Source organism: Podarcis muralis, chromosome 4 (genome assembly GCF_964188315.1).
Source record: "Podarcis muralis chromosome 4, rPodMur119.hap1.1, whole genome shotgun sequence".
NCBI classification, from domain to species: Eukaryota; Metazoa; Chordata; class Lepidosauria; order Squamata; family Lacertidae; genus Podarcis; species Podarcis muralis.
Window position 1 is genome coordinate 46,237,734 of NC_135658.1, and position 12,614 is coordinate 46,250,347.

Here is a 12,614-nt window from a genome sequence, read left to right on the forward strand (position 1 = left end):
TTAAAAAAATTGTCCCACTCTTCTAGTGCTCATGTGCCAACCACTCAGAGCAACTTACCATCAAATCAACCTCACAATACAATAAAAATCTTAATATATAAAGAAAGCTTATCTGCTGGCTTTGTATTTGCCATTGTGTTTTCCCCAAAATATACAACATTTGGTTGTGCATTCCATTTATTGTGGATCTGAAGGAAGGAGATATTTGGAGAATAGTGAAAAGGAGTTCACATGCTCCAATACTAATTTTTCCTTTTCCTTGGTGTAGTCCCAAGTTGCGAGGGGCTACTTACCTTTGCAGTCTAAAGGATCATTTGTGACCTGGCATGCTTTTCTCTTGGGGTGACACATTGTCTGTGTCTGTCTTTGTCAGCTTTTCACATCCAATATTGGAACTGCAGGCAGATAAGAGGCTGAAACGCCACAGTAAAGATATAAAACATAAAATAATACTGTCCCTATGAACTTTAGTTTGCAAAATTAGGTTTATTTCTCTTTGTACTATTGTTATCACACTATTTTCCGAGAATTTGAAAAGCCTGTGAGGGGCTTTCACGCCCTGTATGGTGTTTTTTTTCTGTATGTCTAATAATTATCTCTTATTCCCTTCTTTTTAGAATACTGTATACTTGTACTGTTTTGTTGTCTTTATTTTGGTATGCCTTGATGTGTTTCACATGACAGGTGATATTTACATGTTTTAAAAATAAAATAAATAAATTTAATGAGTTCAAATAATAGCATATCAATCAAATATGTATTCTTCTTCATGTCCTGGAAATAAACCCTCAGGAAGAAGCTGTGGAAGTATCTGTAGTTCAACCTTCCATTGCCCTCTTTAACAAAATGATTCTTCTCATTCAGAGTACTTGATGTTTAATCCTGCTTCCTTATCACTGGTGCTCATTTTGATTTTACTTCCCTTATCTCTTTGCTCTTTTCAGTACTGCGTGATGACTTCAGGCAAAACCCTTCTGATGTCATGGTAGCAGTAGGTGAACCAGCTGTGATGGAATGCCAACCTCCAAGAGGCCATCCTGAGCCTACGATTTCATGGAAGAAAGATGGGTCCCCCCTGGATGACAAAGATGAAAGAATTACAGTAAGTTTGTAAAAGAACAAAAGCTGAAAATAGAACCTCACACTTGCCTGTGCACATTATAATGGGGCAAGTGGAACGTGCATACAAATAATTAGGGTATCTGCAGTTAGGCACCTGATGTTGCAGGAACTCTGATTTTGGGGGTTTCCCCTGTTCCTGCAAGTATATCTAGAGAAAACAAGTACACACATAGTTGTCGCATCCAGACTATAGAGTGAACTGCAATGCAGTGTAAGCTCTTCTTGGACAAAACAGAAGGAGGTAATTTTTGCCCATTTCCCCTCCTGCATCTCCCAGCACCATCAGAGCAGTTTTCAGGGGATGCAGAGTACTGTGGGGGAAGGAGAAGTCAGAAAAATAATCTCTTCCTCCAGTGCCACATGAGTTGAACTACACTCACTGGAAGTCTAGATCCAACATGCAATTTGTTAATTCTTTACAGGGATGTTTCTTTTTCCTTTAAATCTTTGCAGCCAGTTATGGACAGGCTGAACTATTATGTTCCTGTGGTTAATTGTTTCCATTCACAGTGATACATAGGATAACTGCAGCAATTCTGTTGCAGGGAAAAAAACTAAGCATGCGGGGTTTTGACCTCGCTGTAGAGCAGTGTTTCCCAACCTTTTTTGGGCAAAGGCACACTTGTTTGATGAAAAAAAATCTCGAGGCACCGTGACGTCAGCGCGCAGCGTCACGCCGGGAGGGACGCACGAAAGTGTAACTTTCAATTTTTTTCTCTCCCCCTTGCCGGGGAACCTCCAAGCTTTGGGGGTGGGGGGGGGATGGAGGCAGCAAAGCGAGGAACTGAGGGACCCTAACCCTAACCCTAACCCTCACCGATCACCCGGGAAAGCATGCGAACGAGGAGCCCCCGTGTCCTGCTCCCGGCAGCGGACGGCACAAAGCGAGGAGGCCTGGACAAGGCAGCACGCTCCCCGCTCTCGCCGCATCGGGGCTTTTCTCCTCCAGGCCGCTTTCGAAGTCCCCTTCTCCGCTCCCAAGAGCCGGAGCCGCTGCTTCCAGGCCCTGTCCGAGCCACGACTTGTGGCCTCACTTCGAGGAGCGCCTGTTGCTGGGGACGGGGCTGCATCCCCCTCAGCCGCCGCCTCGCTTCCTTCCAGGAGACCCGACGGCTCCCCCTCTCCCGCTCGCCCTCCTGCGCCCGCAGCAGACCGAGACCTCCCCACCCCCGCCCGGCTCGGCCCTACCTGGGCGCCTCCAAGCCCAGCCGGCTCCGCGTCGCGCTCCACGCCGGGCAGCTGCAGCAGGGGCTGCATGGGGGCGCGCGGCGGCCCGGCTGAGCGCGCCCCGGAGCCGCCGCGCCGTCGCTCGCGAGTCCCTCCGAGAGCCCGCGGGACTGACTCCGGAGTCGCGAGGCGGCGCGTCGCCCAGGGAAGGGGCGGCTTCCCACAAGCACGACGACCGAAAAGAGCCCAGCAGAGCGCGCCCCCCGGAGGACTTGGGGGGGTCTGTAGGGCATCAGTGGCCCCCAGAATTCTGCCCGCCCCTCGCCCCATTTGATCCAGATTTACCCTCTGGGGAGAGCGAGCCCCGGCCCAGCAGGGGGCGCCCTCGCTCCGTCCTCCGGGAAGCAAACGCCCTCGCCCGCCTCCCTCCAGGCAACATCTCGCGGCACACCAGGCAACATCTCGCGGCACACTAGTGTGCCGCGGAACACCGGTTGGGAAACACTGCTGTAGAGTTTTGAACTAAAAAAAAAGATGCTCTCCTGAACTTGATTTTGCAGTGTTACAATGAAACAAACCCTTTTGCCTTTTTAAAAGTTTTGCCAACTGATGGTTAAGTGATAAGAAAAGTTAGCAAAAAAAGTAACGAGAAGCAGGACCATTAAATTTACTATATCATTTTAGACTGAAGGTGTACAAATATAATTTTTTAATGCTTTCAACATTAAAAAAAAAGCGTCTGCTAAGAAACACCCAGTTCATCATGAGGGATGTGTATCATGTTCTTGCTGTGCAAGAGGAAGTGTATTGTGCAAGGGAGAATTTTAAAAAGTATGTCCCTTCTCTTGTACGTATTCTAAAGTAGCACTATCTGTTCTGCCATTTCAGAACTCTACAACTTAAATCCCACTCCATTCTGCTGTAAGCATAGCCAATTTAACAGTTTGCTGGAAGCAGCCATGATGAACAAAGGATGAGAAATTAATTAATAGATTTGACTAGAACAGATCTTCCTCTAGTCGTTTAATGCAAGACTGTTCATTATAAGAGAAAATCAGGTGCTCCTATAAATTGGGTGCATGAAAAGATATTTGCATTATAATTCTGCTCTTCAGTAAGAATTAAATACAAGGAGACATATGGCATGTTTGCTTTCTTACATCTTTGAGAGCTAGGCACAGGGTACTTGTCATATATAACTCATCAAGTGCTCATGGTATGATGGCTGATTTTCATGCGATTCTCATGAACCTTCCATGTATATGACTTCTGTTTTGGAAAACTGGCATTTATATTGGGACACATGTCTGAGATAATTTGCATGCTGTATCTAAACATTTACTTATTTATAAAAATATGTACCGCTATATTATAAAAAAATCAAAGTGGTTTACAATAGTATCAATATATAATAACACACTGAAATTTTAAATCAAAGACCGTCAACTAACTATTAGGAGCTTGGAGATTATGTAAGTAAGAGGCCTTTTCTTAAGTACAGTGGTACCTTGGGTTACAGACGCTTCAGGTTACAGACTCCGCTAACCCAGAAATAGTACCCTGGGTTAAGAACTTTGCTTCAGGATTAGAACAGAAATTGTGCAGTGGCGGCACAGCGGCAGCAGGAGGCCCCATTAGCTAAAGTGGTGCTTCAGGTTAAGAACAGTTTCAGGTAAAGAATGGACCTCCAGAAAAAATTAAGTGCTTAACCCGAGGTACCACTGTAATCAATGCTTATCTCTATAATTTACTAAAGATGCCAGAGTTATCATCTGGAGGCAGCCGCCATTGGTTTCCCACAACAATTTCATCTAGCATCTAGCCAAAGCCTCTGTCTTTCCAATAGAGTGGTCCTCCAGATGTCTCTAAAGAGAGCTCAGTCAGTAGAGCATGAGACTCTTAAAATTAAGGTAGTGGGTTCGAGACCCACGTTACGTTGGTGAAAATATTTCTGCACTGCAGGGGGTTGAAATAGATTGTCCTTGTGGTCCCTTCCAAATCTACAGTTCTGTGATTCCTTCAATCCCAACCAACCTGGCCCAATGATTGGGCATGATGAGAAGGCCACAGGCTCCCTACCCCTACTACAATTTGTATTCAGAGATGAGTGTTACACCAGTTCCCTTCATTCCACCAGGTGTCCATTATATCCTCAATATGTTGTTCTTCTTTAAAGCCAAGCATTTCAGCTCACTGAAGCATTTTGCAAGCATTTTGGCTCAGAGACTTCCAGCATTACCATGTAAACATTTGAAACATATAATCAGCCTCTTTCCAAATGTGTCTGGCATGTGTCTTACCCTATGGTGTGGACAATAAAGCTGAGTTAAACTGCCAATTCAGTCAGCTTCTGTCTGTCTAATGGGGTGGGGATATTTTGTCCTTCTCCTTAGGCAGCAAAATGTCTTACTAGTCCTTTGTGAGTTAACTTCTCCTGCTCCAACAAAAGCAGGATGGTTTTTATTAATGTACTGGAATGGTGACACAATTTTGTATCAACAAGGAGCTGTTAAGAATAGGCAAACCTGAGCTAGAATCAGACATTACTTTATTAGGAAGTAAGCGCTATTAGAATTTATCTGAGATTAAAGGTAAAGGTACCCCTGCCCATATGGGCCAGTCTTGACAGACTCTGGGGTTGTGCGCCCATCTCACTCAAGAGGCCGGGGGCCAGCGCTGTCCGCAGACACTTCCGGGTCACGTGGCCAGCGTGACAAGCTGCATCTGGCGAGCCAGAGCCGCACACGGAAACGCCGTTTACCTTCCCACTGGTAAGCGGTCCCTATTTATCTACTTGCACCCGGGGGTGCTTTCGAACTGCTAGGTAGGCAGGTGCTGGGACCGAGCAGCGGGAGCGCACTCCGCCGCGGGGATTCGAACCGCCAACCTTTCGATCGGCAAGCCCTAGGCGCTGAGGCTTTTACCCACAGTGCCACCCGCATCCTATCTGAGATTAGAATTTATCTAAATAAAGCAGTGTTAGTACGGAAACCTTACAATTTCAAAAGACTAAGGGGATAATCATCTATGTGATGGGCTGATGAGCTAAAACTCACAGCAGGACTTTTGTGGAAGCAAGAAGCAAACAGCAGATAATGATGGAGAGAACTTGAAGAGTCATATCCAAAGATGGATATGAGATACTGCAAAAGAAGATCAAGCCCTAAACATAGTGGGACTTACTTATGAGAAAACTTATGCCTAAGATTTGGGTGGGTGCTAATAAATATAGAAATTTTAAGCAGCTTCAACATTTTCCTTCAATTATTTACTAAATTGGGAACTTTCTTGTTATAAAGCTTAAGTACTGCAGTGCTCACATGTTAATATAGTCTCCTATTTTATCAGCTAAGGATGTGAAAACCGAGGAGTCAGAATCAGTATTAGAAAGAACCATAACCTATTTTGCAGTATGTTCCATGAACATCTACATTCTTTTAAAAACACATTTAATTGATATGTTAATTAACTGTACCATTTAAGTGTAGCGAATGATGTGCATAAATGTATAATAAGCAAAATACTTTACACATACATTAAAAGCATCAAGATACAAAGAGATTACTTTCAGTTGGCTTCAAGAATGAAGGGTTTGGCCTAGGAAGCCGAGTTAAATACTGTGAATCCAATTTCGCCCCTTTTGCAATAACACTTGTTTTTCATTTCTTCACTTCTTTGCCATTTATATATCATGCTCATTTTAAAAAGAAAACCTTGATAAGTAATTTATTTTTTATCATTGTGATTCTTGGCTTTTAAAAGCATGGAACTGTTCATCTCAGTTGCATGTATAGCTCAGATTTTGAATGGTTCAGATAAGCTGTAGCTCCATTTCTATTTTGCTTGATCCCCTAAATAGCACATCAGGAATTTGAAATGTTTTGTATGTATTGCCAAATTAAGTTTATGGACACAATTTTCTTTGGGAAAACAATATTGAAAATGAGCTGGAAAATTACTGTACAATTGCACCGTGGAAAGAATGACATTCAAAGTTTTTGTTCAATCAGCAATTATTTGTTTCCGTATTGGTAGCAGTAGTAAATTACTCCCAGACACAATTCAATCTTCCCGTAGAGTTTTTAAAGTTCTATTTTTCTTCATTTCAAAGTGAAACATCTTAAGTAGTTAGATGACAAAGGGTAAAAGAAATTGAAAAAGTCATTATGTATATCAGCCAAAAAGGATCTATGTGTAATAGATGAAAGAAGAAACTAGCACCAAATTAATCTCCATCCCAAGGAGGCTACTTTCTCTTCGAAAGATGAATTGCTGTGATAGAGGAAGGGTCAAACAGGAGATTAAAAACTATGAGTTTGGCTTTGTCTGATGCAATAGGTTTAACCCCTCAGTGTTTCTTTTAGGTACATTTTCACAAAATTCTCAGCATATTATATTGTGGACTCTCTCTTTTTCTTTCGTAAACATTGTCATCTTTGGGTTTTTAACTGTATTGAGTTCAGACATACTGGGCCCCGTATGGATATCTTAGTCTTTTTGTCCAGGTCGTTCAGGAAAAAAGTTACTATAATTATACTATACAATAGTTAAATCTTTGAGTGGGCGGAAATAAATTTGTCTACAGTATGTTAAAGGAGATTGCTTTAACTCAGCTAGCTAAGAGCCTACAGCTTTTTTGTAAATCATGTGGCAAAACTGAAATAATTTATTTTGGATTAGGCTCGACACACTTTGGCGAACAAAATGCTCACGTCTCCCCTAGTTAGCTAGCAGTGCAAAGTTCCCAAGAGTCACTTTATACCTTATGAGAGATGGTAACATCAAATTATTTATATCCACATAGAAAGCAGCACCCACCTGGTGACAAGAGAGTTATCAATGCAGAGGAGGAGCTGTAGCCTAAGATAGGAAAGAGGTTGTAAGGGAACACCTAGCTACTTTAAATGATTTCAAATCTCCAGGGCCTGATGAGCTCCACTCAAGTGTATTAAAGGAGCTTGCAGATGTAATCTCAGAGCCTCTGTCTATAATCTTGGACCATTCCTGGAGAACAGGGGTGGTCCCTGTGGACTGGAGGCGGGCAAATGTTGCCCCCAACTTCAAAAGGGAGGGAAAGAAGAGGCAGGTAACTGCTGACAAGTGAGCTTGACATTGACAGCAGGAAAGGTCCTAGAACACATAATTCAAGTGTCGAACTAAGAGATGTTTATCAGTGGGGAAGTGGTAGACTCTCCTTTTTAAGCAGAGATTTGATGGCCATCTTTTATGTATTATCTATTTAAGATTCCTGCATTGCAGGAGGTTGGACAAGCTGAGCCTGGGGGGGGGGGGGGTCCTTTCCACTCCTCAATCATAATTATTATTATTTTGTCCATGAGCATGGCACCACAAAAAGGGCAGGTCCTTTTCCAATGAGTTTACCTTGTCCTTGACTGGGAGAGCATCTTCATTCATGAGTGATGCTTGAATTCCACAGGCAAAGGAAAAATTTGTGCATCTTCTCTTTCAGGAGAACATTTGCATTTTGTCACATCAAAGATGCTCCCAGTTTCCTTTTCATGTGCTTCCCATCTCCTTATAACTCTGTTCTCTCTGCTTTTATAGTCTTTATTGATATCATTAGATGATCTTTTCCACTGCCACATTGGAACTTTGAGGGCAAACCTATCATGGTGTCTTCTTATGCCATTGGTTTAGTTCTTCATTGTCACAGAGGAGCTGAGGGGATCTAGACAAATTCATTGTAAGGAGTCTTTTATAGATATTAGAATTGGCATCCACAGATACATGAACAACTACAAGTTTTAACAACTCTTTATTAGGTATTTACAGATATTAGGTATGTACTATTTCCAAATAGATCCAGTTTCTAACTGTCATGGCATGTTTGATACACATGAACAGATACATATTTCTGTGAGATTGGGATTTTTGAAGTGTTTACAGCCAAATGTGGTAACATATCACATTTAAATGCAGGCAGATCTCACATAGTTGTGTTTTAAAAGGTGGGGGTTCTGTGTGCTCATCCTTTCTTTGGTGCGGCAATTTTTAAAAAATGGATTAATATTTAGTAGTGTTCCAGACTTTTCCTCCACATTATTTCTTATATAGGACCCTGACAGACCTGTTTGCTATTGTGCTTCGTATCCAGCTATTTTTCTCATCCCTATTCTATGAAATAAATTGTGAAATATTGGGCACAAGTAATGTTTCCTTTTCATGGATCTGTAGTAACTGTTAACCTATTGCCTTATTCGGAAAACATCTGTTATGAATATTCATGAAACAAAATTTACAAATATTCATTGTATCTGTAATATCACAGCCTATGGGAGCTGAAAATCACATTATATGTATGAGTGAGTTGGCCAACTAAAAATGATATTCAGCTGGAACACCATTGCAGTATGAATACTTAGATAAACTATAAATTTTTCAGACTTTTAAAATAATTGAAGTTTGAGAAAGTCAACAACAAAAGTTATCCTGTACTATGCTTAAACGCATGCAACCAAATATTTATTTTGTCCAGTTATATGATGTAACATGATTTGTCATTGAAATTGGAATTAATCTGCTAAGTTGGGGAAACTACATTTATTAATGTTCTGTACAAATTTCTGTTGTCTTTTGTCCTAAATGGAACAAATATGGAGCAGATATGTATTACTTAAAACGACTGTTTTGAAACTGCCATCAGACTGGAAACTGAAAATATTTGTGCATTCTTGCTAGATTTTTAAATTTCAAGGACCACTTACAGTAGTAAAATGAGAGAGACTACAAACTGTACCTTTTAAACAAATTAGAAGAAATCTGGTACTTCTTTTGAGCTTTAGCTACTTGTGCTGTCTAGAATTTTCAAAACTGAATTGCTAAAAGAAAGAAAATGATTTTGGTTGTTAGAAATGGGTTGAGGAATGGCTATTAATCCTGGTATTTTTCATTTCATTCATACCCCACCATTTAGGCTCTGAGCATCTTTCAAAGATCAGTACTGAGACACACAGAATCTAAATACATGACATATGAGGAAAAGGAAGTGGGAGGGAAGAGGGAAAAGCAAGTTCAAACACAAGTTACAGTTCTTACATTGCAGTTACATAGTTCTATCAATGTAGATTCTGGCTATGTAGAGCAGGAGAAACTCCACCACTGCCAGTGACATCCTTGCGCTTGACAAAGAGCAGCCTCTCCCGGGAAGCCCTCTTCCCCCACCCTAGGTTATATCCCAGAGCAGAGCTGGTGCCCAGGCCAGCAGAATAGGGTAGCATCTGCCATGCAGTTCTTCCCTCAAAGAGCTAGAAAACCTTAATGGAAGGATGAAAGTTTCAGCCCCCATTTTTCTCTCCATTAGAGGTTGCTTAAACTGAATGGCTTTGCAGCCTCAGGCAATCTATTTCAGTAGTTACCTTGTGGGCTTTTGGGGAGTAGAAGTTTCCTTCCAGAGTTGGGGCTATATATAGCCAGTGGCAAAATATTTAAAGCTGTGCCCCTTTTAAAGACACAGGATTAAGTCACGGCACAAGCACCACATTTTAAATATTAAGATTAACATCTGCATTTATGTGAAGAGTGATTACGGTAATAGGCAGCATTCTCATAAAACGTTGTAGGATGACCTGTGACTGTTGCCTGTTTACAAAATTAATCTGACGGAGCCCCCAACCCACTAAGACTAGCTTATCTTTTGCCAAAAATTCTGCCCCAGTCCTCTTGAATTTCGGCCACTCTTCAAAGCTAAGGTGGTCTATCCTAAACACACTTTCTAGGGAATAAACTTCATTGAACATATTGGGACTTACTTCCTGAGTAAATCTGCGTATGATTGTGCTGTTCATCTCTGATGAGGGTCTGATCTTGGCTGATAGGAAGGACCACATTCTTTTATTTATAATCTGTTTGAGATACTAACATTTATATTCTAAGAGGCTTAGACCAGGCTTCCTCAGCCTCAGCCCTCCAGATGTTTTGAGACTACAATTCCCATCATCCCTGACCACTGGGCCTGCTAGCTAGGGATCATGGGAGTTGTAGGCCAAAAACATCTGGAGGGCCGAGGTTGAGGAAGCCTGGCTTAGACTATTAAAGTCATATTACTGATTATCTTTGTTGCTGTGGCTTTTAACTGATTTTAGCATTGTGTAATGCAGTGTTTCCCAACCGGTGTTCCGCGGCACACTAGTGTGCCGTGAGACACCGGCTGGTGTGCCGTGGGAGGGAGGCGGGCGAGTCGGGCGCCTAGGAGAGAACAAAACCAAGTGAGCAGCGCGCGAGAGGGAAGCGACCCGAAAAAGAAGCGCGTTCGGAGTCCGGAGGCACTTTTGGGGCTGCGTACGAAGGGAGGGGGGGGGCACGGACGGCGGAAGGGGGCGGGGCGCGGTTGCAGAAACCCGCCAATGCTTCCACCTCATTGGGAAAGGGAAGGGGTTGGGCCACCTAAAACTCTCCGCCGGGGCCACATCCTGCCTCCCAGCCCCCTTTCCTCCACCCACGGAGGGAGGGATGTTTTTAACACACACCCCCGCTCACAACCCTTTGGTAGCGTTTCTCCAATCTGAGGCGAGCGCCCGCCGACGCCCCCTTCCCCTGCTCAGTCGCGCAAAAACCGAAGTCTCCTCCCTACCCCTTATTCCCTCAAACCCCGTTTCCATAAGGGGGGGGGGAATAACCCCTTCCGTCGCGCGCGAAGCCCAGCTCCCTCCGCCCTTCGCGGTCTCCTCAGCACTTCAGCCAGCCGTTTACACTCTCGGAGCCACTGGGCAAAACTCGCTCTCAGAAGCGCGCGCGCGCGGAGAGAAAGAGAGAGGGAAACAAAGTTAACTTGTGGGGAGAGAGAAAGAGCGAGCGGGAGCTAACTTGTGTCCAAAGGCAGATACAAAGTAGCCCCCCCCGCCCCGAAGGCGACCTCTCTTGCTCTGCTCCTCTGGGGTGGGGAAACCAACTCCACCACGCGGAGCAGCCCCGAGGCGGGGAATTTCGCCCCTTCGTAATGTATGCATGTAAATGAGGCGGGCGCAAGGGGTGGGCGCGGAGAGGAACTCGCGCCTCTGAGGCCGCCGCCTCCTTCTCCTCCTCCTCCGCCCCCCCCCTCAAACCCAGGCGGCGGCGGCGGCAGGAGGCAGCAGCGGCAATAACAGAAGCAGCTGCGCTGACAACAACACGTGTTCGCTCGGGCACCATGGAATTCGAGGAGCTGGGGATTCGGGAGGAGTGCGGCGTGTTCGGGTGCATCGCCTCCGGCCTGTGGCCCACGGAGCTGGACGTGCCCCATGTGATCACGCTGGGGCTAGTGGGGCTGCAGCACAGGTAGGGGACACGGCGGTGGGGGGGGGGAGACGGTCTGGGGAAGCGGGGGGAGGGTGGGTTGCTTGCGAGACAGCGGAGGAGGAGGAGGCCGGCATGTCCGGGCAGCAGCAGCAACAGCAGCAGCAGCAACTCCCGGCGACGGCTCCTCCTCCGCCCGCTATCGCCGCCGCCTCAGCTGCCGCCGTCCCTCAGTCCCTCGCTCTGCTGCCTCCTCCCACCCCGGCAAGGGGAAGGGAAAAAACTTTCACTTTTGTGCGTCCCTCCCGGCGTGACGCTGCGCGCTGACGTCACGGGGCGGGGCTTTAATGGTGGTGTGCCGCGAGATTTTTTTCCGGTAAACAGGTGTGCCGTTGCCCAAAAACGTTTGGGAAACACTGGTGTAATGTATGTGTTTTAATTGTTTAATTTTTTATTGTGATTTTAAATCATTCAAGGCTTCCCTGGGTGGTGGATGGGCACCAGAATGATGGGGGTAGAAAATATTCTACCTATCTAGATATATTTGTAGCTAAGCTGCGTCTTTTTGCATCTGTAAACTACAAGGGACATAATAAAACTGTTTTAAAAATACCACTCTTGATCTGTATGATGACTTTTCATTCATTGCATTCTCTTAAAGCAGGGAGGGGAGTTGCACAATATTTTAGGGGAAAAGAGGTTCTCTTGCGTGGAGCTTGGAAACAGATGTGAATGATTAGTGTATCCTTGTTTAGATTTCTTTGATACATTTTATTTTCTTTCAGTCTAGTCATTTCACATTTTGCTTATTTCGCATTCCACGATGGATAGCTTTGCATTTCTGAAGTTCCTATACAACTTCTGGTCCTATGAAAAGTGTAATTCAAAGCACAGAACTTCAAAAATAATATTTGTTTCAGGTCTTTGGTTTCCTCCACTGAACAGAGTTGCAATTACCTCTTCTCAGGATTGTGCCAAGTACAGATAGCAAGCATGTGCAAAAGCACCGAACCGACATACAAGATGTTGGACTTCTTCCAAAACTGCTTTGCAGCACTAGGCAAAAAACTAGATACTTTCTGTCACAATTTATA

At 44.3% G+C, this 12,614-nt stretch overlaps 1 protein-coding gene across 6 annotated transcripts in view; it reads left to right on the forward strand.

The window, feature by feature from the left end:
• The window catches only part of ROBO1 (roundabout guidance receptor 1), a 586,675-nt gene that overhangs the window by 484,293 nt on the left and 89,768 nt on the right, over nucleotides 1-12,614 (forward strand). For all 6 annotated transcript variants that reach the window (XM_028726911.2, XM_028726909.2, XM_077927267.1 and 3 more), the window contains one exon: nucleotides 945-1,102. In XM_028726911.2, coding sequence (XP_028582744.2) covers nucleotides 945-1,102 — 158 coding nt within the window. The remainder of the gene's footprint in view (nucleotides 1-944; nucleotides 1,103-12,614) is intronic.